The 27,548-nt window shown below is 40.2% G+C and overlaps 1 protein-coding gene across 7 annotated transcripts in view; it reads right to left on the bottom strand.

The window, feature by feature from the left end:
• Nucleotides 1-27,548, bottom strand: part of kiaa1109 (KIAA1109 ortholog) — a 427,165-nt gene that overhangs the window by 377,691 nt on the left and 21,926 nt on the right. For all 7 annotated transcript variants that reach the window (XM_072584210.1, XM_072584207.1, XM_072584208.1 and 4 more), the window contains exons 2-5: nt 13,010-13,129; nt 9,149-9,265; nt 8,636-8,714; nt 3,843-3,907 (exon numbers count right to left, since the gene is read on the bottom strand). In XM_072584210.1, coding sequence (XP_072440311.1) covers nt 3,843-3,907; nt 8,636-8,714; nt 9,149-9,265; nt 13,010-13,112 — 364 coding nt within the window. In that variant the 5' untranslated portion in view covers nt 13,113-13,129. The remainder of the gene's footprint in view (nt 1-3,842; nt 3,908-8,635; nt 8,715-9,148; nt 9,266-13,009; nt 13,130-27,548) is intronic.

Raw genomic sequence — 27,548 nt, forward strand, 5'->3', positions numbered from 1 at the left:
CAACGAGGGGTACGTCGGCTTCCAGAGATCAATTGTGTTTGGGGATTCTGTAGTCCGAGGCACAGACAGATGTTTCTGTGGCCAGCAGCAAAAAAGCAGAATGGTGTGTTGGTTCCCTGGTGCCAGAATCAAGGATGTCTCAAGGAGAACGCTCTCATGGGGGAGAGGGGCCAGCAGGAGGTCATTGTCTACATTGGAACCAACGACATAGGAAAAGGGAAAAGGTTGAGATTCTGAAGGGAGATTACAGAGAGTTAGGCAGGAATTTAAAAAGGAGGTCCTCAAGAGTAGTAATATCTGGATTGCTCCCGGTGCTATGAGCTAGTGAGGGCAGGAATAGGAGGATAGAGCAGATGAATGCATGGCTGAGGAGCTGGTGTATGGGAAAAGGATTCACATTTTTGGATCATTGGAATCTCTTTTGGGCTAGAAGTCACCTGTACAATAAAGATGGATTGCACCTAAATTGGAAGGGGACTAATATACTGGCAGGGAAGTTTGCTAGAGCTGCTTGGGAGGATTTAAACTAGTACGGTGGCGAGGTGGGACCCAGAGAGATAGTGAGGAAAGAGATCAATCTGAGACTGGTACAGTTGAGAACAGAAGCGAGTCAAACAGTCAGGGCAAGCAGGGACAAGGTAGAACTAATAAAATAAACTACATTAATTTCAATGCAAGGGACCTAACAGGGAAGGTAGATGAACTCAGGGCATGGTTACAAATATGGGACTGGTATATCATAGCAATTACAGAAACATGGCTCAGGGATGGGCAGGATTGGCAGCTTAATGTTCCAGGATACAAATGCTAGAAAGGGACACGAGAGAGGAGGGGGAGTGGCATTTTTGATAAGGGACAGCAATATAGCTGTGTTGAGGGAGGATATTCCCGGAAATACATCCTGGGAAGTTATTTGGGTGGAACTGAGAAATAAGAAAGGGATGATCACCTTATTGGGATTGTATTTTGGACCTAATAGTCAGAGTGAAATTGAGAAATAAACTTGTAAGGAGATCTCAGCTATCTGTAAGAATAATAGGGTGGTTATGGTAGGGGATTTTAACTTTCCAAACATAGACTGGGTCTGCCATAGAGTTAAAGGTTTAGAATGGAGAGGAATTGGTTAAGTGCGTACAAGACAATTTTCTGATTCAATATGTGGATGTATCTTCTAGAAAAGGTGCAAAACTTGACCTACTCTTGGGAAATAAGGCAGGGCAGCTGACTGAGGGGTCATTAGGAGCACTTTGGGGCCAGCGACTGTAATTCTATTAGATTTAAAATAGTGATGGAAAAGGATAGACCAGATCTAAAAGTTGAAGTTCTACATTGGAGAAAGGCCAATTTTGACAGTATTAGGCAAGAACTTTTGAAAGCTGATTGGGGATAGATATTCGCGGGTAAAAGGACGGCTAGAAAATGGGAAGCCTTCAGAAATGGGATAATGAGAATCCAGAAAAAGTTTATTCCTGTCGGGGTGAAAGGAAAGGCTGGTAGGTACAGGGAATGCTGGATGACTAAAGAAATTGTGGGTTTGGTTAAGAAAAAGAAGGAAGCATATGTAAGGAATAGACAGGATAGATTGAGTGAATCCTTAGAAGAGTATAAAGGAAGTAGGAGTATACTTAAGAGGGAAATCAGGAGGGCAAAAAGGGTACACTAGATAGCTTTGGCAAATAGAATTAAGGAGAATCCAAAAGGTTTTTAAAAATACATTAAGGACAAAAGGGTAACAAGGAAGAGAATAGGGCCCCTCAAAAGATCAGCCTTTGTGTGGAGCCGCAGAAAATGGGGGAGAACAGAAATGCGGATACATTTCTTCAGCCAGAGAGTGGTGGGCCTGTGGAATTCATTGCCGGGACGCTAAATGTCTTCAAGGCAGAGAATGATAAATTCTTGATGTCACCAGGAATTAAGGGCTACGGGGAGAATGCGGGTAAGTGGAGTTGAAATGCCCATCAGCCATGATTGAATAGCAGAGTGGACTCGATGGGCCGAATGGCCTTACTTCCACTCCTATGTCTTATGGTCTTACACCAAATTAGTATTTTGCATCAGTATTTACTGTGGAAAAGGATCTGGAAGATATAGACTGTAGGGAAAGAGATGGTGACATCTTGCAAAATGTCCAGATTACAGAGGAGGATGTGCTGGATGTCTTGAACGGGTAAAGGTGGATAAATCCACAGGACCTGATCAGGTGTACCCGAGAACTCTGTGGGAAGCTAGAGAAGTGACTGCTCGGCCTCTTGCTTAGATATTTATATCATTGATAGTCACAGGTGAGGTGCCGGAAGACTGGAGCTAACTTGGTGCCACTGTTTAAGAAGGGCGGCAAAGACAAGCCAGGGAACTATAGACCAGTGAGCCTGATGTCAGTGGTGGGCAAGTTGTTGGAGGGAATCCTGAGGGACTGGATGTACATGTATTTGGAAAGGCAAGGACAATTAGGGATAGTCAACATGGCTTTGTGCGTGAGAAGTCATGTCTCACAAACTTGATTGAGTTTTTTGAAGAAGTAACAACAGGATTGATGAGGGAAGAGCGGTAGATGTGAACTAGATAGACTTCAGTAAGGCGTTCAACAAGGTTCCCCATGGGAGACTGATGAGCAAGGTTAGATCTCACAGAATACAGGAAGAACTAACCATTTGGATACAGAACTGGTTCAAAGGTAGAAGACAGAGGGTGGTGGTGGGAATGTTGTTTTTCAGACTGGAGGCCTGTGACTAGTGGAGTGCCACAAGGATCGGTGTTGGGTCCTCTACTTATTGTTATTTACATTTGGATGCAAGCAGAAGAGGTACAGTTAGTAAGTTTGCAGATGACACCAAAATTGGAGGTGTAGTGGACAATGAAGAGGGTTACCTCAGATTACAACAGGATCTGGACCAGATGGGCCAATGGGCTGAGAAGTGGCAGATGGAGTTTAATTTAAATAAATGCAAGATGCTGCATTTTGCGAAAGCAAATCTTAGCAGGACATATTCACTTAATGGTAAGGTCCTAGGGAGTGTTGCTGAACAAACAGACCTTGGAGTGCAGGTTCATAGCTCCATGAAAGTGGAGTCGCAGGTAGATAAGATAGTGAAGATGATGTTTGGTATGCTTTCCTTTATTGGTTAGAATATGGAGTACAGGAGTTGGGAGGTCATGTTGCAGCTGTACAGGACATTGGTTAGGCCTCTGTTGGAATATTGCATGCAATTCTGGTCTCCTTCCTATCGGAAAGAGTGCTGTGAAACTTGAAAGGATCAGAAAAGATTTACAAGGATGTTGCCAGGGTTGGAGGATTTGAGCTATAGGGAGAGGCTGAACAGGCTGGGGCTGTTTTCCCTGAAACGTCAGAGGCTGAGAGGGGTGACCTTATAGAGGTTTACAAAATTACGATGGGCATGATAGGGTAAATAGGCAAAGTCTTTTCCCTGGGGTCGGGGAATCCAGAACTAGAGGGCATAGGTTTAAGGTGAGAGGGGAAAGATATAAAAGAAGCCTAAGGGGCAACCTTTTCACACAGAGGGTTGCACGTGTATGGGATGAGTTGCAAGAGGAAGTGTGGAGGCTGGTACAATTGCAACATTTAAGAGGCATTTGGATGGGTATATGTAGAAGCAGGGTTTGGAGGGACATGGGCCGGGTGCTGGCAGGGGGGACTAGATTGGGTTGGGATACTGGTTGGCATGGACGGGCTGGACCGAAGGGTCTGTTTCCATGCTGTAAATCTCTATGACGTGTCAAATAACTACTAGACCATTAAGCTTACTATGCAACACTATGGTTTTCACTAAAGCACCAAATAAGTTGTAAACACTAAAACAAAATTACAGAAGTAAAAAACTCACCATGCTGTTTCTGTTTCGGATTGTACATCTTCCACCACCTGAATATGAGAAACCCATCCTGGATTCTGACAAAGTAAATACACATATATAATGAAAACTGAGAAAGTTAATACTGTTAAAATTGCATTTCAAACTATAATTATGTGTAACGTTTGCATATTGCATAAAAATAATTTTCTTGTAATTTCAACATTATTGTTTCAGTTACTTCAATAAGCTTATTACAGCTAATGTACAAGCAGCAAGTTTCAACAAGCAATTTCAGAAATTAAGTCTAGAAAAACAATAGGACATCAATACGCGACAGTGATACTAACAATAATAAATCAAACTTTTAAAAATCCATTTTATTTCATTGACTGAAGCAGATTATTTGCATCCCAAGTGCAATAAAAGACTAAATTATGTCTCATGCAGATTTCAAACATCTCCCGGTGAATAGCATAGAGTCATGATCAGAGATTTGGGAAAGATTCAGCTACTCTGTCAAATTGAGTCTGTATAGGAATCAAGAAATAATGGAAAACTAAACAGAAACTGGCATATTTGTCACATAAAATCAAAATTAAAAGTCAAGTTCCATCAGGTACCAATTGTTATCTATAAATCCCAAACACTAGCCATCAAATACAGGATTATACTATACTTAGTATCATCACTACCTGTCATTGCAAACCCGCAACCAGTTAGATATTATCATTTACCACAAATACCGGTCACAAACTCTTAAGATCCCATTTCAGGCTTTATTAAGACATTATGATGAATGCTATACACTATCATAATTTAATACAGAAAGTTACAAATCTCAATATGTCAATGAAGTAACAGTCACCCTAATTTTCACTACCTTAAGACAATACCAATGCGATTTTCAAAAGACCATTTTTTTAAAAATTCACTTTTGGAACATGGGCATCACTGGCAGTCAGCATTTATTGCTTTCTTGAACTGCTTCAGTTCATGATTAGATTTATTGTTGTCACGTATACCTCAGTACTTGCAAAATTAAGCTTTTCAAAGCAGTACAGGCAGATCATAGCAAACAAGGACATACAGGTCTTAGGGTGTGCAAACAGAGCAAAGCATACCAGTTTATGGCTGCATAGGAGAGGCAAAAGCAAGATCAACATTAATAAGATCAACAGTATTTGAAGTTAGAGAGGTCCATTCAGCACTGAAAATGTGTTGCTGGAAAAGCGCAGCAAGTCAGGCAGCATCCAAGGAACAGGAGAATTGATGTTTCGGGCATAAGCCTTTCTTCAGGATTTTCCTGTTCCTTGAATGCTGCCTGACCTGCTGCGCTTTTCCAGCAACACATTTTCAGCTCTGATCTCCAGCATCTGCAGTCCTCACTTTCTCCAGGTCCATTCAGCAGTCTAATGACAGCAGGGAAGAAGCTGTCCCTGGACCTGTTGGTGTGTTCAAGCTTTTCTATCTTCTTCCTGATGAAGAAGTTGGAAGAGAGCATTGGGAGGAGTCTTTGGCAATGTTGGCAGATTCTCTATTGTAACGAGGAGTATAAATGGCATCCATGAATGGGAAGTTGGCTTCCATGACGCTCTGGGCTAGGAACACAACTTTCTGCAGTTTCTTCCAGTCCTGGGCAGAGCAATTGCCATACCAGGCTGTTATGCACCCGGATAGAACGCTTTGAATATTGCATCGATAAACACTGGTGAGGGGCCCTTATGGACATCCAAATTTCCGAAGCCATCTGGGAAAGTAGAATTGTTGTGCCTTCTTGATCGTCGCATCATGTAGGAGGTCCCACAGATCGTTGGTTATCGTCACTGCAAAGAACTTGGCACTCTCGACCCTCTCCACCTCAGCTCCATTGATGTAGGTAGGAGCGTATCCATTCCTTTCTTCCTGAAAGGAATGATCAGTTCTTGTGTTTTGCTGACATTGAGAGAAAGCTTGTTATCATTGCACTATGACACAAAATCCTCTATCTCCTTCCTTGCATTCTGACTCATCATTGCTTAATATCAGTCTTACCATACAAACTTGTAGATGGCACTCAGTTGGAATTTGGCTACACAGTTGAGAGTGTACAGGGAATACAGTAGGACGCTGAGAACACATCATTGCGACATTCTCGCCCAAATTGTCCGCTGGGTTTATAGATATGGTCTCGTCCGCCAACTTGAAGCAGTTCTGAAGCAGCTCTTCTGCTACCTCAGAGCATTATTGTACTATTTTCTGTGAAGGAGAAGTGTGTTTTTTTTCATCTTTTCTATGATAGGTTGGTCAGCAGAACTAGCACAGCAGTGAGAGCAGGCCACATGTGGAATGGTGGATTTGGCTTCTCCAGGCCATCGGAGGCAGTGGCAGTGAGGATCCTGGCGATCAGGGCCAGGAGCAAAGTTGTTCTCCCAGTTTTCGGGGCTAACGGCGGCAGTAGAGACTGCATTCGGGGCCTGTGGCAGCTACAGCGGGATTGTTCTCCCAGCATTCAGGCCCAGTGACAAAGATCCTCCGACAGCAGCAGTGGACTCTTCAAGATGGCGCTCCCACCAAGGTCATATCTGCAGCCAAAGCAGGACTCATGGCCTGGTGACAGCCTGGCGTGGCAGCAGAGCGAGTAGACTTGGTTGCAGGGCTAGATGGATTCAGTGGCTTCAGTGAAGTGGGCCTAGCGGTGAAGAGATGGTGCCTGAAGTGGGGCGATTCCTATGTTGGTGGTTGCCAGCGCAGACTGGGTCAAAAAGACTGATATTCTGAACTTTGTACTTTTTATTTTACTGACTTATTCCTATGACCTGTAATGTTAGATTGCTTATTTCTTAACGTTCTAATTTATTTTTTTGTTTCCTAAGAATTTGATCTGAAGTATCTGTACCTAGGTACCATTTTACCGAAGATGGTGCTGCAATGCGGTGACTGCAAATGTTTCACTGTACTTTGGAGTACATGTGACAATTGGGGTGGCACAGTGGCTCAGTGGTTAGCACTGCTGCCTCACAGCACCAGGTTCCCAGCTTCAACTCCAGCCTCGAGCGACTGTCTGTGTAGAGTTTGCACATTCTCCCCATATCTGTGTGGGTTTCCTCCGGGTGCTCCAGTTTCCTCCCACAGTCCAACGATATGCAGGTCAGGTGAACTGGTCATGCTAAATTGCCCATAGTGTTAGGTGCATTAGTCAGAGGGGAATGGGTCTGGGTGGGTTACTCTGCGGAGGGTTGGTGTGGACTTGTTGGGCCAAATGGCCTGTTTCCACACTGTAGGGAATCTAACCTAATCTAATAAAACTCATTCAATTCCAATCAACTATTTCCAACTCAGGATGGTGAGGGGCTTGAAGAAAATTTATTACTGGTGGTGTTCCCATGTGTCTGCTGCCCTTGTCCTTCTCAATGGAAGTGGTTAAGCAGCATTTGGTCAAAAGCAGCCTTGATGTCAAGGGCAATTATTCTCACCTCATCTCTGGAATTCAGGTCTTTTATCCATGCTACAATCACGACTGTAATGAGATCAGGGGCTGAATGGCCCTGGTGGAATCCAAACCAGGCGCCAGTGAGCAGGTTGTTGCAAAGCAGATGCTGCTTGATAGCACTGTTGCTGACATTTTCCATCACTTTATTGATGATTCAGAATAGACTATTAGGGTGGTAACGTGACTGGGTTGGAGAGGCCCTGATTTTCAGGACATACCACATTGTCATACCACCATATTATTGCTGTAATACTGTCAGGGCCCACTGCCTTTGCAGTGTCTCCAACCAGTTCTTAGTACTACGTGGAATGAACTGAACTAGCTGAAGACTGGCATCTATGATGCTGAGGACCTTTGGAGGAGGCTATCTACAGTATAGCCACATGGAAATTGCAAAAACAGAAAATTAAGAACTCAATTTTATCTTTTCTAAAAAGAAACCTACATCATAAGCATTTCACAGTATTTCCTAATTTGCATTCTGTACATGTAAATTTCTGTAAACAATGTCAAGGCACTTAATGGTAAGGTCCTAGGGAGTGTTGCTGAACAAAGAGACCTTGGAGCGCAGCTTCATAGCTCCTTGAAAGTGGACTCACAGGTAGATTGGATAGTGAAGAAAGCGTTTGGTATGCTTTCCTTTGTTGGTCAGAGTACTGAGTACAGGAGTTGGGAGGTCATGTTACAGCTGTACAAGACATTGGTTCGGCCACATTTGGAATATTGCATGCAATTCTGATCGCCTTCCTCTCTGGAGGATGTTGTGAAACTTCAAAGGGTTCAGAAAAGATTTACAAGGATATTGCCAGGGTTGGAGGATTTGAGCTATAGGGAGAGGCTGACTAGACAGGGGCTGTTTTCCCTGGAGCATCAGAACCTGAGGGGTGACCTTATAGAGGTTTATAAAATCATTAGGAGCATGGACAGGACTATTGGACAAAGTCTTTTCCCTAGGGTGGAGTCGTCTAGAACTAGAGGGCATAGGTTTAGGGTGAGAAGGGAAAGATATAAAAGAGACCTGAGGGGTAGCTTTTTCACGCAGAGGGTGATATATGTATGGAATGAGCTGCCAGAGGAAATGATGGAGGCTCGTAAGATTGCAACATTTAAAAGGCATCTGGATGGGTATATGAATAGGAAGGGTTTGGAGGGATCTGGACCAGGTGCTGGCAGGTGGGACTAGATTGGGTTGGGATGTCTGGTTGGCATGGACGAGTTAGACCGAAGGGTCTGTTTCCGTTTGGTACATCTCTATGACTTTTAACTCAAGTTTTTTAAATTCACACTGGCAAAATTGAAAAGGAATTTATATTAAAATTACTCAACTTTCAGTTCCGTATGAATCAGTTCCTACCTGATCGACACATCTTCATTAATATAATATATTTCACGAAACATGACCTTTCCGGATAGTACAGAGAATGAAAATGAACCTATTAGAAAGGTAGATAATTAATCAGCTTATCTGATACAAGAGCATCAAAAGATTTGTTGAAACGAATATGAAGAAACAAGGTTTTATTCAATAGCTGAGCTCAGAGGCTATATGGCTTATGCTTGAATAACAATGCTTAATTGAAAATGTTTTCATACTGTACAGTTCAGTTGCGTACGGTTTCATAAATAGAAATTGATTGGAAAGCAGGTTTGAATACATGTAAATTCATATTCTGAAAATGCTTTTTATGTTCTTTTGCATTTTATTAGCTTTTGTAAAATACAGGAAAACAGATTATTTTCAAATGAAATAAAAATCGATTTGTCCTGACTCTGAAATGGAACAAACAAATATTAATTTTTCTTCTGAATAAATCCTCAAAAGGTGTCTCAATGCTGATGATAAACTAAATTTATTTTAAGAACTTACCAATGTGAACATATCCATTTTTATACAGCCTGTTCAGAACCAAAGTCAGTATCAATCCTAAATTACGGGAATTGTAGTAAGTTAGATAAATGATCCATCCACATGATAGGATTGTGGCTGTAAAGAAAGAGCTTGCATTAATAGAGTACCTCAGCAAAACACTCAATTTTTTTATCCAATGAATTACAGCTTGAAGTGTGTGAACACAGGACATACACGTAAATTAAAGAATGGCCTCAGATGCCATGCAACAGTCCCTTAATACTGCCATCCAAAACATGAATAATTCTGTGCCCAGATGACTGAATGGCCAAAAAGTTCTTAAACTGATATATCAGCCATGAATTTGCTAAGTAAAAAAGACCAAGAAAACAAACAGATTGCAATGATACACATATTAAAAAGTAGGGGGTTACTTAACTTAACTGGCTGTGCAACTCATTTGCAATGCAAACGGCCTGGGTTCAATTTGGCACCAGCAGAAGTTACCATTAAGGACTCTCCTCTTCAACCTTCCCTGTCACCTAAGGTATGATGACCCTCAAGTTAAAACACCACCACCTCGTCCCTCTCTCTCTAATGAGAGCGCAGCCCAATGATCTGATAAGACTATAGGTGACTTTACCTTGTACATAAGATACGTATAATCATTTTGACATGCAAACTTAGAGAACATTAATATAAAACATCATAATTTCCTACAGAGATTATTTTTATCATCAAATCTCAATTCTTTCTTAAATTTATAACTTAATCCAACCTTACAAGATGACTAGCCAACATTTAAGATGACTATCAAGTTTAGAAACCAGGAAAAGAAAGTTAAACTTTGTGTTAGTCATGATTCATTACTGATAGCTAGAAGCATTCACACCCTTTACAAAAGCAAAAAACCTAAAGCTCAGACACATCCTTCCTGTTGAGAGATGTTACTTCTAGAATGAAAAGCTTATTAAATAGCTTGAAACATTGGGGAAGGCAGAATATTAGAACAGAGGGGAGGGAAATTCAGCAACTGCAGAGTATAAAACATGGGCAACATAAGAAAAAGGAAGAGGAAAAGATAAAAACATAACTGAATCACTATTCACGCTGCAATTTACTTCATTAAACTGGTATTGCCACCAGACAAGCAAATAGCATTGCATTCACACCTTCCTGAAAACACCAACTTGCCCAATGAGCTGCAAACCCATGTTACTCAGCCTGTCAAGACTCCACTATCTGTATTTATCTTTTGACATTATTAATTACCTGGAATTATCTTGCCAATATCTCTCTGCATATAAATTCTGTACCTGTGCACTTCCTTCCACTTCATCTGACAAAGGAGTAGCACTCCAAAAGCAATTTCAAATAAACCTGTTGTACTATCACCTGGTGTTGTGTAACTTTTGACTTTGCCCATCCCAGTCCAACACCAGCACGTCCACATTATTCAAACAGCTACTCTAACAAAGGTCACCAACTTCCAGTAACTGTTTTTCTCACCATAAATGCTGTTGGACCTGCTGAATCTATCCATTTTTTTTCAATTTCAGTTGCTCTTTATTTGATATTCAGAACCAAGTCCTGACAGGATAATTTACTATTAGCCCAATTCTATCATTACACTACATTGTATTTTGCATCCTGCCCTCCATTGTCCCACCACATCAAAGCATCCATCTAGTTCTTGGAATATGGAAAGGAATCAAAAATAAAAGTGGACAAAACAATAAGACAGCACTACTTTTGAAAACGCAAAAGGAAATTTTGCTCACTCAAAATTATCTCAATCTGAAATCAAAACCAACAGTATTGATCAAATATGCTCCACTTATTAATGAAGAGACTTCCAGAAGGCAACTGCAATGCAATAAAACATGAATATATTGTATGCATATTTCAGTGCAGCCGTAAATTTAAACAGTAACCTCAGGAACATCACAATGCAGAAGCATGTTTTAGTTCTGAACCTAGATGGCTGCTAGATAACATTCAGATGTTTGAAGTTCAAAATAAAGTTAATCCTCACAACTGAATTACATATACAAATCCTTTAAAGCAACAGGTTTGGATTATTCCATGGAACTGTTAAATGACTAATTTAGTAATCCAATTCATCAAGAAAATTTGGAGGGAAAAAAACACTCAGTGAAAACTGGACTATCATTCTTCACTCTTATTTTCAGATAGCCAAGTAATTGGTCAAGAATTCCTAGCTGTAATAATGGGTGGTACCTTACCATGAGTAGCAACCTGCATGCTTTTGATTTTAAATCCTATATTTACACATGGAGATGCCAAAGTCTCAGTCGGGCCAGACTGTGCTAAAGTTTCTACATCCCAAGGGGATGGTCTAATTGAAAGTCTTGGCCACTTGAGCAGTTATTTGGGCATACAGAGTCCAAATTCACAAGAGTCTCACTAATTTTTCCATTTCTTCTTTGGCCAAGGGCTAAAATGCACGCTCAAACAGGTTCAACATGCAGCAATTCCTCGATGCAACATCTTGAACCCAATCATTATTTTTGTCATCCTGGTGATTACCTAAAATCAGTCTTCAATCAATTTAAATATGCAAATAAGGCTCTTTATTTTAGGATCATTCAACAAAATGCACCCAAAAAATATTATCCTGGTTCAACAGCAATTAACCACTGATCATTAATAAACAGAAGACAGCTGAAGTGGCAGAGAAAGTTTTTTGCTTCCCCTTCTGTGCCAAGTGGAGTGTGGAAGAGCAGAACACCTCCTCCAAAGTTGATTAGCAAGATTGAAAACAACCCATACTCAGTCCTCCTGCATTAAACTTCACCATGCATTGGAATTTATGATTCTCCTAGGAAACAGCGAGAACCCTCATTCTCCAATTCCATGCTTTCCACAGTACAATCCCCAGATTTCACTCAACTGTTTACTGGTTCTTCAAAACTATATTTTTCTGACACTGCTTGGCTCCGGAGGAGATCAAAGGCCCCATGTCCATGTTGTCTCTCTCTCTCTCTCTATAATTATCTACATTTTTTCACCCAGTCCTTCACCTTCTCCCAAAGCACCAGACCTGTCACCATCTCCCTTTCACTAACTCAAATTTTCTCAAACTTAAGCCACCTACATGTTCCTTCCCCCTGTCCTCTTCACCACCAGGTTACTACTAAGTGGGTTCTGGTTCTCTGTGGCTGCAGGAGGCAGTTGCAAGAGTGTGAAGGTGAATCCTACAGTAGCCCAAAGTTTGAAAGCTGCTTTCCACAGCCTGGGAGTCACATGGCTCACTTTGGCAACACTAAAAGCAGAAAACCATGGGCCATATTCCCCGATGGAGGAAAAGCATTTCCAATCTATACCACACAAGCAGAAATTTTATCATTGTAGCTTGACTGGAGACACTCCTAAATGCAGCAACATATTTTGTCACTACAAAAATCGCTTCACAGTACCATTCTCATTACAGAGAAGAGATCACTAGTGAGGGTTTAAACAGAGGGTCACCACGCCTCAGACAAGGGGAGAGGTTGAGAAAGAGCGTCCTTCATGGTAACCTCAGCTGATGTGGGAATTGAACCCACCACTGTTGATGTCATCATCACTCTGCATCACATATCAGCCAGAACTAACCAACCAACTATAAAATAAACTCCCGAGGATAACAGTATGACAAATACCATACTCTCCTCCCACTACCCAAATAAACACACAATGGAAAAATTCAGAAAAGGTATCTATCTAATTACCATAAAAAGCAGACAACCACATAACAAAAAATATCTCACTAATGGCAGAAACAATAAATTAACTTGCAAACTATTGCATTTAAACAGTTAAAACAAACCTATTAAAAGATTAAAAACACATTTTCCAATAAATGTAAGCACTCACCAACAAACAACCAAACAACATTAGAATTGTGCTCTGTGAGAAAACCTTCCAAATCAGTAAGGGATGGGACAATGCTTTCGTTTTCTCTTGAATGGTGATCCATTATAAATTAAACTAGAGCTGTAGGCGAAAAAAAAAGAATTAATGAAACAATTACGTACCAGTTTTGTTGAGTTGAATTGCATTAAGAAACTTTTCAAGAACTGAGCACCTGATTAATTTACTTATGATGAGAAAATAAAGTGTTCATTTAAAAATACCTGCATACATCATTACAATGCAGAAATTCCTATTGTTTCAAATATTGCAGAGGAGTCAAAGAGTTAACAGTCACTTTACAAAAGATTTTAAATTATCAACTGGTAATTCCATATAATAAAACCAAATAATGACACTGATAATTATTCAGAACACTAGAAATACATGATATGGCTTTTCCCAAACTAATTCTGCATTGCTGCTCAATTAGGCTTAGTAGAGTAAATTCCAAAAGGAATGAAAGACGATAGCCCAAAGTGATGTAATCCCCACAGAGATCAACAACTTGAGATATTACAGGTGACCAATGCAGAAAATGGCATTGCAGGATTTCAAATGTTAACAGTTTTACCATAGCAAACTAATATCAACATGGACTAAACATTATTTAGAAGGCAACTAATATACTAAAGTACAAAATGAATATTCCCAATGAATTCCCAACCAGAACTGAAAACTCTATGCTATGTTTAAAGATTACACTGTCCTCACAGCATAAATGCACACTTGGTGTTTGAAGTCCCAAGATCCTCCCAGTTGTAACAAGATCTCTTCACTTTGCCCCGCCAAGGGGAATCTTCCAGTGTCCTTTTAAACAAAGTGCACTTCACCCAATCTACTGTGTCAACTTAAATATACTTCCTCTGACAACGCATCGGTCATTATTAGAACTCTACAACCTTCATTTCAGCAAAACAATCCTCACCTGCACTTTAGTGGCTAAACAAGAATCGGTCTTTCCTCCCTGCCTGGCATAGCAGAACTGTTTGAGAGTCTTCTTTCCCAAATCTCTCTGACAGAACCTAAGAATTTGGGCACAGCAAAGCCAACTGTCTCCTTTGTGTCCAGGTATTAACATTCCCGCCTCAGGCGACTAACTGTGTGGAGTTTGCACGTTCTCCCCGTGTCTGCGTGGGTTTCCTCCGGGTGCTCCGGTTTCCTCCCACAGTCCAAAGATGTGCAGGTCAGGTGAATTGGCCATGCTAAATTGCCCGTAGTGTTAGGTAAAGGGTAAATGTAGGGGTATGGGTGGGTTGCGCTTCGGCGGGTCGGTGTGGACTTGTTGGGCCGAAGGGCCTGTTTCCACACTGTAAGTAATCTAATCTAATTTTGGACCTTACTTGAAGTTTGAGTTTATACTTCAATACAAGCAGGTCATAAGACCACAAGATATAGGAGCAGAATTAGGTCAATCAGCCCTTTGAATCTGCTCCACCATTTAATCTGCTCTCTATTCACCTTGTCTATACCCCTCAATTGGGTCCCCTCTACTGTAAAGAAAAAAAATCAAGCCTAACTAGTCTTTCATTATAGGTCAATTTCTCCATTCCAGCGAACAGCCTGTAACGCTTCCAGAGCTACCACATCTTTCCCATAGTGAGATGACCAGAACTGCACACATTACTACAGTTGTGGTCTGACCAACACTCTGTACAGCTCCAACATTACCTCCATGCTCTTATACGCTATGCTCCAACTGATATGCCTTAACTATCCTATTCACGTGTTCTGCCAACTTCAGGGATCGGTGAATAATTACTCTCAGATCCCTCTGATCCTCTAACCTACCCAGTATGCTGCCATTCCTTTTATACTCCATCTTGTTTCTGTTTCCAAAGCGCATCACTTTGCACTTATCAGAGTCAAATACCATCTGCCTGATTAAACCATCTGTATCTTCCTGTATCTTACAACAATCTTAGTCACTATTAACCACTCCACCAATCTATGTGTTGTCTGCAAATTTGCTTAACATGCCCCCCACATTTTCATCTATATCATTTATTTATGTAACAATGCATAAGGGTGCTAGTACTGATCCTCATGGTACACCACTGGACACCAGCCTCCATCAACTCAAACAGCCTTCTACCCTTTGTGACCTATTACTAAGCCAGTTTCTGGCATTTCATTGCAGTTTAACCTTCTCAATTAGAGTCCCAAACTTGTCAAAAACTTTCCTAAACTTCATATAAACTGGACTTCCTCATCCACATACTTCATCACATATTCAAAGAATTCTAACAAAGAATTCTAACCTTTTTCTGACAAAGCCATGTTGACTATCCCTAATTAACCCATGCTTTTTCAAGTATTATCCAAGTGGGTATTATGCTCCTTCAGAATTTTCTCCAATACTTTCCGTACCACTGACATGAGACTCACTGGTCTAATTTCCTGGCTTAATTTTACCATTCTTCTTAAAAGTGGAACCACATTTGCTGTTCTCCAGTCCTTTGGCACTTCCCCTGTGGCCACAGAGGAATTAAAAATTTGTGTCAGAGCTCCTGCAATTTCCTGCCTTAGCTTCCACAGCTGCCTGGGATAGAATTCATCTGGGCCAAGGTGCCCAGTACATCTCTATTTCCTATGTCAAACTGCAGCAATAAAGAGCCAATTATAAGGTTTTCTTGAGCGAAGAAAATATTAATTGTATTACCTGCTAACCCTGAGAAAATCAACAAACACACAACCTCATTTATATAGCCTGGAGGTAATCCCATACATTCAGGTACAAAATTAAAAAGGGAGCATATCCAGCAACAAAAGGAAATGCAATTTCAAGTCCAAAAGCTGTCCTTCAGGTGCAAAGTTTTAACCTGAGATTACACCTCCTGTCTTGGATCATCAACATTATTGGTTACTTCAGTTATCTTTTATGTTGTGGGTGTTCTGTTTTTTTGTCACTGGGCATTTTTTTCTTCGAGAGGCAGAAAGGGCAAAAACTCCAGCTGGTTTTAGCTCTGCAGTCAAAATCCATCTTGGCTTCTATCATAAGCAACTGCTTGAAATACAACTTTGCTTGTGTGATTTGTGTTGTCTGAATGGTCTCCTTGCTTCATAATTGCAAGGGATCTTTTAATTCCCAACATTTGAGCATTCTCAAAAGGTGTGAACAAAAATACATGATGAAGGCCTTTTTGTGCCTAAATTGGGGGCAGGGCGGGAGAGTTTTCTGGCTGCTTTCACTGCCAATGGATCAACTTCAGTTTGATTTGCTGCTGCCTAATCCAAGTTGAAACTTGGTCACTTATGGACAAGTGATGCTATCAGTCATTTAAAGTCAGTATTTTTGGTTCGTTTTTTAAAACCATTTCAGTCCATGAAAGTACCAGGTGCTAAATCAGATAATGATTTTTCTAGAAAATCAACAGACCATATTTTATACCACAATAGAACATACAGAAGCCTCAACATTAGAGGATGACAGACTTCAACAGCACAAGTTATATGGTTAACCAGCACTGCAGAAATTTTTAAACACAGAACATTTCCTCGTAAAAATAAACTTCTACAGGTCTCAGGTCTTTTTTCCCTCTAACTGCCCAGGTTCCAACACTGCTTCCCTTCAACAATCTGAGCAGAGGAGTTCACATACTGTAACAGTGAGTATTTGTAGTCTAAATGTTCCCTGTATTTCCAACACTTTAAAATGTGGTTTGTATAAAAATAGTATTTATTATGTCTCAAGTTGAGTCAATACTGACAAACACCAGCCCTTAACTTTTCTTACACACTTCGGTGGGTGGTGAAAGGCAGATGTTAATGGTTGCATGATATAAGTGCTGAGAATGATTAAGAGGCACATGAGTATGCAGTTGAGTAAAAAGGAATTCAATTCACCTACTGAGAAGTATATACCTGAAAGATTTAGTTTGCAAATCTGCTTTGTTCACTGTAATGTCAGAGGCTAAATTTAGAAGCGTGGAAACTGGCTCTCACCCGTCTTTTTCTGTTTCCAATATTATTCATAATATACTGCAGGATTCAATGCTTGAATTTGGCATGACTAATCCTAACTTCACCAATGATGCAGCACACATTTTCATTATTAGATTTAGAATTATAATTGACTTTTGATGGTAAAACTTAACAGCAAGTACTTTTACATTTCAATGTGCACTTTGTTTGACCACACACATACATCAGAAGCAGATTATTATTAAAAGAAAATCTACTGATAGAATACTTATCCAACAATTGGAACCAACCAAATAACAAAAGCGTTGAAGTCCTTAATTTTCTGGGTGCTGTATTGTCAAAAAGTGCATTGCATAATTGTTCTAAGCCAGGAACAGCTTTAAAATACGCACATAGAAATTATTACAGGTTACAGTCAAAAAGTATAAAAAAGTGTGAATGCTGTGTATTTGAAATTAAAACAAAATGCTGGAAAATCCCATCAAGTTTGATAACATCTCTGGAGACACAAAAATGAATAGTTTGGGTGGATGGCCTATCATCATAACCTTTTTTTAAAGTAATATGGCAAAATAACAATTATATCACACAGGATGCCAGTACAACTAAAAGCAACAAGAAAGGTTCAGTCCTTGTTACTAAAAGGTATAAGAGAATGTCATCAACAGGATCGCTGGGAAAACTAATGCTGTTGAGCACCAACATATCCTCTTAATATCTTTTCAAAGTGCTTAGCTGATTCAGTTAAGTATGCAGGCCTTTCTTTTTTTTTTGCAGGGATGGTAACTTAAAAGGGGCCAATTAAAACTACACAAGAATTTTCAGGTTACATCACAACCTCACAACTTAGAGAGAACACAGCCTTAGCACTGGATTTTGTAGAATGCATCAACAGAAGGTAAAACAGAAAATCATTACATTTAAGTCTCCATTTATCGCTGAACCATAATATTGTTTCATTTTTAACTTAACTTCAGATATTTAGTTCGACTGGTATTCACACTTAGCATTGAGAGCTTAGTGTTAATATTGTTTCATGCATGTCTGAAACCCCAATCAGAAGTAGGTTCTCTCACTTCCTAAACCACCCACTTGCTGTCAGCCCTCTCAAAGATGTGGCCTCATCTACTCCTAACCCAGTCTCTCGCTGGCAAATCTCTGGCTTCCACCTTACCTTGCTCCCTTCTACCAATCTTTACTATTACAAAACCTATTCCCAAACACACATACTTGCTAATTCAATCTCCTGAAACATCATTATGAGTAAGGGTGTGAGAGACTAGCACAGACGTACAAGAGGATGCAGCTTAGTTGGAGTCAGGAAGCAAGAAGTTTGATGAGCATAATGATGGGTAAGAGGTTGAATCAGCAACACAAAGAGACCATAAGTTAGATGACAGTCAGAGGATGATTTAGGGATTGGGAGAAGTGGCAAATTGAAGGGTAGACAGCAAAAAGGTGTGTTAGGAGCAGAAGAGACTGCAAACCAAAAGGGTGGAAAGAGGAAAGGATCTACAGTAACCATGAGTGCCACAGGGCAGGAGGTGTGGCAAGTGAGGGACTCAGGAATCAGGATCAGCAGCGACTGGGAGGCTAACAGAAAGCTACTACACTGTACTACTTTCATATTCTTAAAAATGCTAATTTAGAAAGTTATATCAATTACTAATATGTTTAGCGAAGTATTTCAATTTAGAGTATGATGTTTTCATGTTTATTTATTTCTGAAGCATAACAGAACCTAACAACAGCTTTTACATTGATTTTAATGGGGAACATTTTTGTTCTGCTTAAAACAATTTCACTTAAAATTGCAGGATACCAACTTGTGGATCGTTTCACAGAACATCTCTGGGACACCTGCACCAACTAACCCCACTGCCCCGTGGCTAAACACTTCAACCCCCCTCCCACGCCGCTAAGGACATGTATGTCTTGGGCCTCCTCCATCGCCAAACCCTTACCACCTGACACCTGGAGGAAGAATGCTTCATATTCTGCCTTGGGACCCTGCAACCACACGGGGTAAATGTGGATTTCACCAGTTTCCTCGTATCCCCTCCCTCCCACCCACCCCCCCCCCACACATTATCCCAGTCCCAAGCCTCTAACTCAGCACCGCCCTCTTGACCTGTCCATCACCTTTCCCATCTATCTGCTCCACGCTCCTCTCCGACCTATCACCTTCTCCCCCCACCTTCATCTACCTATTACATTCTCAGCTACCTTCCCCCAACTCCACCCCCCTCCCACTTATCTCTCACACACACCCCCAGCCCACAAGCCTCATTCCTGATGAAGGGCTTACACCTGAAACATCAATTCTTCTACTCCTCAGATGCTGTCTGACCTGCCATGCTTTTCCAACACTACTATCCTGACTAAAGATGTTGAAAGTCAAGATGGATTCTGCAATAGTAAAAAAAGCTTCCAGTGTTTCTTTCAATGACAGAGTAGTCAATAAGCAGGTGACACAAATTTAAAATAACTGTCTAACAGAACCAGCAATTAGATTAGAGACTTTCTAAAATGCAGCAGGCATTCAGTCCTAAAGAAGGACTCAAGATATATTGACTCTTTTCTCTCCACAGAAGCTGCTACACTTGCTGAATTTCTCCAGCAATTTCTCTTTTTACTTCCTGAGGGGGTGATGGTATAGATGAAAATATTATTTTTTTTCAAAAGCTCTTCTTCAGATAGCAGATTACAATACTACAGCTATATCCACAGAGTTGCATATTAGCATGGAGGTTACACAGGGGAGCAGCATAGCCAGGAAAGAACCTGGCAATAAGGATGACAAGTATAAAATTGATGCATTATTCAAAGAGGAGTAAATGTAGGCTGGGGGAGTGGATGATGAACAACATACAGGGCATCCCATCAAATTCCTACCTCGGACACTATAGTAATTTATCAGCAGGTTCTTTTCAGCCATGTTTATTGAGTCTCTATGAGCAAAAGACTTACGATTCAAGGAAGGTTGCCTCTAGATATTTTGAGCTACCAAAAGTAAAGACAAAAATAAAACATGCTTCATTTCATTTTAGTAGCGAGAAATAACTTCTCAGCTTTGAAATTAGAATTCTCATAAGGCACTTGTGGATCAACACAAGGAACTCAAGACAGAGAAAACACTGTACAAAGAATACTTCCAGCTATGCCAGTGTTGTATACCAAGAGCCTGCAGACTCATGGGTGAAAGGTAAGGTTTGGACATAAATTAGGGAATACACTTTTTTAAAATCAACAGTTAAAACAAACAAGCATAGTTTAACATAAGGACATTTAAAGTACAGCGCAATACAAATACAGAAGCTGGAATACAAAAACTGGAAAAAAACACAAAATGAAAAGAAATGAAATTGCCCCTCTGCCTTCAACAGCTGCTTCAAACTAAGAATTTGGAAGACAACATTCACAAACTGGTTTGCTTGCTGTGTGCGCTAAGGAAACCAGGGGAAGAAAGAAAATAGCTGTAAAAGGGAAAGTCTTCAGTTTTTGTAATTAACAACAGAATTAAAAGTTCAATATCTATTGTAATATTAGTAAAGCTTTGTTCACAAAAAATAACACATTCAAAATAACAGATGGTTTGCATCAATTAGGAAAGCTAATGTAACATAAAAGATTGTGCAGTAGCGCGCAGAAAAGGGCAATTCACCATTCAAATTTCAGTTATTTATACTTTTAAAATCATTTTGAATATTGCTAAAAATACTCTTATGGAACTAGATAATCTGAAATACACACCTACATTGCAGTTACATTTTATTGGCTTTCCACACTGCTGCCAACAGAATTTTAAAAATCATTCTCTGGTACCAAAATACATTAAAAATATGCTGCCCTCAAACTCAACCTGAAAATGAACATGATAAAACATTTAATGTGTCCATTCCATCTGCTGAATGTTTGAAAACAAACTCTGGAAATCCTTCATCATATCAAAGATTGCTCCAATATATGCAAACAGGAAGTTTTAACTCAAAACAAACATTGAACTCCAAAACATTAACAGGTATACAAAAACAAAATATAAAAGCATGAATGTGAAGTGCAGGTAGAGTCATAGAGATGTACAGAACAGAAACAGACCTTTCAGTCCAACTCGTCCATGCCGACAAGATACCCCAACCCAATCTAGTCCCGCCTGCCAGCACTCGGCCCATATCCCTCCAAACCCTTCCTATTCACATACCCATTCAGATGCTTTTTAAATGTTGCAATTCTACTAGCCTCCACCACTTCCTCTGGCAGTTCATTCCATACACGTATCACCCTCTGGATGGAAAAAGTTGCCCCTTAGGTCTCTTTTATATCTTTCCCCTCTCACCCTAAACCTAAGTTCTCTAGTTCTGGATTCCCCGACCCCAGGGAAAAGACCTTGTCTATTTATCCAATCCACACCCCTCATGATTTTATAAACTTCTAGAAGGTCACCCCTCAGCCTCCAACACCCCAGGGAAAACAGTCCTAGCCTATTCAGCCTCTCCCTATAGCTCAAATCCTCCAACCCTGGCAACATCCTTGTAAATAATTTCTGACCCTTTCAAGTTTAACAACATTCTTCCAAAGGAGACCAGAATTGCACGCAATATTCCAAAGGTGGCCAAACCAATCTCCTGTACAGCCGCAACATGGCCTCCCAACTCCTGTGTTCAATACTCTGGTCAATAAAAGAAAGAAATATAAATTGGGAATTGTCAGTATTCAGAAGGACCTGGCTGCCCCTGAACATTAAGGTCAGAGAGCTAGCATGCAAGCATTTAAGAATTTAATACAAAGGGATTTGCAAATACAATAATAAAGAAGTCTTAGTATAATTGTATAATGTCATGGAGACAACAGATTTAATATATTTTGAGGACATCATCTTGAAATTCATATTGTGGAAACTTCGTTCGAGTTTTCGAAGAGGTCAATGAAAAAACACAAACTAATTTTAACAAACCATTTTTTGGTAGATTTAAGTCTTGTGGTAACAGCCTGCTCACCGGAAACATCCTGCCAGATTAGAGTTTCTACTTTAGATATCGTTTGGAGGAGTTGGGGAGAGGTCTGCTGAAAAAAGGTTCCCAATTCAGCTTTCCTTTTTCTGGAAAAAGAAATCTTTTTCTGGGTCCAGTGTGGTGACTGTAGCTCTAATCAAACTGCTTTTGCAGGAGATTCCTCCACAAGAGTTTGCTGATATTTCTCAAACAGCAGCACTTGCAAAGTCCCCAAAGCCACCATATCTTCATGTTAGCATTTTTTGATAAAATCTGTACATATCTTCATGTACCAGAATGTCCAACTGACTACTATCTGGGCACCTCAAATCTGATCTTTTTGCCTTCACACCCAAAGTGTTGTTTAAAATGAATCTTTGCAAATATAATTTTTTTTTGCTTTTGCATATACTTTGGGCCACAGAGGATTAAACATTTATATATCACATTACAGTGTGTTAACCATAGAGTTTTATTATTTTAAGTCTAATGTAGACAAGGCATACAATTGGTAATAACAGGAATTGGGTAAAACAATTAAATTTACATCAACACCCATGGTGTAGTGTCAGTAGAGAAAGCCTCCCAGTGTCAAGCATCTGAAATACATTGTAATGTTTCCTTAAAAGGGAAGGAAAAGCCTAACTTGTTCCTATTTAAATTTTCAAAATGTTATGTCAACAGTAAATCATATGATCACACAACAACAATACCTAAATTAAGAATTCCCAAAGTAATTCAGCAATGTTTGCAAAAGAATGCACTGTATTTCTAAAGCAGAAGTATTAGGTGGCACCAGAAAGAAAACTGCAAGGGAATAAAGAGTTCAAGGAAGGAGCTGTGATCAGCACAATATAAAAAAGTTGGATGGGAGAATGAGATTTAATGCACTGTTAAATAGATGTACACGAACAGAAGAACCTGGGACGTATGGGCAAAGTTCTCTGAAGGTAGTATGATATAATAACAATAGTTAATAAATATTCAAGAACTGACATGGTTTTATCCATCCATTCATGGGACATGGGGATTACTGACTTGGTCAGCATTTATTACCCATTCCCAACTGTCATGGAGGTGGTGGTGATGAGCTGCCACATTTAACCACTGCAATCCATTTGGCTTAGATACACCAACAATGCTACTGTGGAGGGGGTTCCAGGATTTTGATCCAGCAACACTGAGGGAACAGCCATACGGTTGCAAGTCAGGAGCATTGTTGATTTTGTCAAGTACCCTTTCAAGGATTCTCATGTTCTTCATGTTCTTGACAAGTCATCGTGTTCCCATGCATTTACTACCCTTTTATGCGATAGACATAGTGAGATTGCAAAATAGTATCTAAGCAGTGCTGGTGACTTGTTGCAGTGCATTTGTAAATAATACACATCACTGCTACTGTACATCCATGGTGGATGGAGTGAATGTTAAAGGTAGAGTGTAACAACATGCAGCAAGATGGCAGCAAAGTAACACACTCCTGCCGGAGCTCCTCTGCTCCACCTGTTCTCTTTTTCTCTCTTTTTTTTTTACTTTTTCTCTCCCCTTAACCTGGAGCAGCAGCAGAGTCCCAGGAGAGTGCATAGGGGAGCAGCTCCAGATCAGCATGCAGGAGGCGTGAAAATAACCTTGCAGCAGCTGGGTGCCAGTACAGAGCAGACTGGAGCTCCGAATGGGTCTGGGGTCTGTTGGACTGGGGTCAGATGTAGGCAGTCAGACCATGTGCTGAGGCTCTGAGCTGAGCTGCTACAATGTAATGTTTATTGGAAACTTTTTTACCTGATTGTAATGTCAGTCCTCTAATGATGCCTTCTTTCTAACTTATTTTTTAAACTCTGTAAAGTAATGCAACTACTTTTTATTTCTCTTTAGTATCCAAGTTTTGTACCTTGGTACTCATACCTAAGACGGTGCCATTAGAGTTAGACATTGTAAAAGCTTTTCATTATACTTTTAAATGAAGCACATGTGACACTAAAGGATATTTTATTCTATTCAAACAAGATGTTGGCTTGTTCTATATTGTGAAGCCTCTTGATATTATTGAAACTGCACCTATCCAAGCAGTAGTGCAACAAAATTCCAATCTTTGACCTGACCACAAGACCACAGTATTTATACGGTTGGCCCAGTTCAGTTTTTGGTCAACTGTAATCCTCTGGAGGGATTCAACCAAGGCAATGCCATTGAATATCAATTGACAATAGTTGTATTCTCTCTTGCTGGAGACAACTATTGCCTGACAATTGTATAACACAAATGTAATATACCACTCAACAGCCCAAAGCGGACAGTTCTCCAGGTCTAGCAGCATTTGGACATGGACAGTATCAGTACCTGAGGAGTCATGAATGGTACTGAACATTTCTGAATGCACAATAAACCTTCCTATCGCACACCTTAATGGAGGGACGGTCATTGATGAAGCTGAAGATGGTTGGACCTAGAACACTATTCTGAGGAACTCGCATAGTTATGTCATGTGGCTGGGATGAACTCCAATAACCAAAACTATCTTCCTTTATTCTAGGTATCTCTCAAACTAATGGCCAGCGTTCTCCCTATTCCCATCAACTCTTGTTTTGCTCGGGTATCTTGAGGGTCAATTAGAATAACTTGGTCAAATATGGAACTAGTGTCAAGTGCAGTTACACTCACCTCACTTTTGGAGTTCAGCTCTTTTGCCCATATTTAAACTAAGGCTGTAAATCAAGTCAGGAGCAAGTTAGTCCTGGGTACCCAAATGTGAAAACAAAAAAATTGTGTTGAATCTTTAGAAAGCTCTGGTTAGGTTACAACTAGAATTCTGCATCCAGTTCTTGTCACCAAACTTTAGGAAGAACATGAGAATCCTTGAAAGGGTACACATAAGTTGACCAAATGATTACAGGCATGCGGGATTTAAGCGAGGTTTGAGAAGATTTGCAGCTCAGGTTACAGTTCTGAATGCAAGTTGGCTTGCTGAGCTAGAAGGTTTGTTTTCGGACGTTTCGTCACCATAGTAGGTAACCATTCTGAGAAAAAGAACAGGAAATGACATCACCACAGGATATGACATCACTAACCCAAGGAAACCTAAACATAAATAAAAAGAGGGCCATACCACTAGTGCTTCACTGGAGGTTCACTGATGTTACCTAGTATGGTGACGAAACATCTGAAAACAAACCTTCCAGCTCAGCAAGCAAACTTACATCCATGAGGGATTTTATTTACAAGGTTAGGGTGGGAGATGCTGGATCGTTCTCCTTTGAGTTTGGGTGGTTATATCAAGTTGGAAAAGATTATGATAGGTTGAAACAAGATAGAAGAAAACCTTTTTTTAAAATTAGCCAATGGCAAAAGGGCTAAAGACAGAGATTTTTAGTCTAGTCAAGAGATGCAATGTGATAAAAGGAATAATATTTTGAAGCACCAAATTGTAATGACCTTGAATTCACTGTCAGAGGACCATGGAAGCAAAGATGAACAATTATATTGAAAAGAAATTGGATGGGCACTAAAAGAAAATGAGTTTCCAAGGTCACAGGGATAGAACCGATAAGTGATACAAATGGAATTGCTCTATAGGGAACTGGAATGAGCTCAATAGGTGAAATAGCATTTTCTGTGCCATAATTTCTTAATGCTTATAAAACAAACAAGAAGAAACAATCACATTGTAGAAGAAAATACGAAAATGGGACAGCATGGTAGCACACAGTGGTTAGTACTACTGCCTCAGCACCAGGGACCCAGGTTCAATTTCAGCCTTGGGCAACTGCTGGTGTGGGGTTTGCACATTCTGTACGGATTTCCACTGGTTGCTCTGGTTTCCTACCACAGTCCAAAAATGTGCAGGTTAGGTGGATTGGCTATGCTACATTGCCTAGAGTGTCCAGGGACGGGCAGGTTAGGTGGATTAGCCAGGGGAAATGGCCTGCTTTTACACTGTATGGATTCTATGATTTTATAAGAGGTTCGTTAGACGCTTTGGTAATTTGTCAATTTTATTGCTACTATGTTTCCATGGAAAATTGGCTGCAGATGGTTTTCCAGCGCAAGCAACTTGAGGATGGTACCACTTTCTACAAAGCTCTTGCAGAAAATAATACTCCACAGTTATAGCAGCTATTATGGCATTGCTTTATGGTTGATTTAATATTGGGTTAGATATGTTCACAAAGCATTCTCACAGCAAATGTTAACTGGACTGTTCATTTCAATTTTACATTTCACTGCCCACGTCATATTAATTTAAAATAACAAATGTGAGAATGCTTTCAGGTAAAATGTTTATTTAAACGAGAATGTTTAAATACTTTATACGATGAACACGTGGGGTTCTAAGCACCGGTCGCAGCCTTGGGCAGTCCAGAGAATCTTGCTATCGGTCTGGGCGGGCCTCAATGTTGGGTATCCACAAGGTTGGGTCGGGCATCAAGTCCACATTTGGTAACCCTACGCAGTAAGAGTGGACCCATCGACATTTGGGTCGGCCTTCAAGAAACAAACAAGCGGCTGGTTACTTAGTTGTCATGGTCACAGTTCCAGCATCTGCAAAGTCTGTTGGTTCATGCAGTCGGGTGCTCCAGGAAATCCTGGTCTTCGTCGGGTCAGATCCAGTCAGTTGTTTCCAGAGGTCAAGAGACCACCAGACCTGTAAGTAGATTTAAATTGCTGCTTCACCTGGAAGGTGTATTTTGGCCATGGATAATGAGGAGGGAGAAGGTAAATAGGCAGATGTTACACTTCTGTGATTGTATGGGAAGGTGTGGTTGAAGTATGGGGAGGTGTTGGAAATGAACCACAGTATTCAGGAAGAACAGTCTCTGTGGAAGGATAACATTCTCATTCAAATACTGAAAGGCTCTTTACAATTTGCATATCAATATGTCAAAACAGCTTTGCATTCTGAAAACAACTACCTTCAAGACCAAGGGGAGTGTAAATAACAAATGTCACAAAAGTCAAGATTTTTTTGTCAAAGTTAATGGCAGAGCAACACAACAGGAACTTATTTTTATATAGCATTTTTAGCAGTATAAAATACCAAGACATTTCTCAGGAATGTTAGCAAACAAAATTTGAAACAAATTACTTATGGAGATATTAAAACAAATGACCAAAGATATATTTTCAAGTGAAATAATAAAAGAGAAAAGAGAAAGAAATAAAGAGGGAATTCCAAATTTGAGTCTTGACAGCTGAAGGCACTATTCTTGATGGCAGAAAGACTAAAATAAGGTAACCTCATTCTCACCAATCCAGATATTACATCTGCTGTAACAGTATTGGCAAGAGTACAACTATGTCCTAATGAATATCAAGTACTGTTTCCACAGAAAGGACAACCTCAAGCAAGCGGTGATAAAACTTTGAACAGATCCAGTAAGCCAAATCTGCATTTGAGGTGCTGTGGGCCATCACTGCAACAGAATTGTACAACTATCAACTGCAACCTCATGACACAACACTTCCCTTACTTTATCATTGCCATCAAACCAGAGGACCAAGCTAATGAAGAATATGGGTAGGCATCGTAGGTCCAGAACCAGTCATATATAGAAATGAGGTACCAAACTGGTGAAGTTACAATGCAAGGTCGT

Source organism: Chiloscyllium punctatum, chromosome 14 (assembly GCF_047496795.1).
Source record: "Chiloscyllium punctatum isolate Juve2018m chromosome 14, sChiPun1.3, whole genome shotgun sequence".
NCBI classification, from domain to species: Eukaryota; Metazoa; Chordata; class Chondrichthyes; order Orectolobiformes; family Hemiscylliidae; genus Chiloscyllium; species Chiloscyllium punctatum.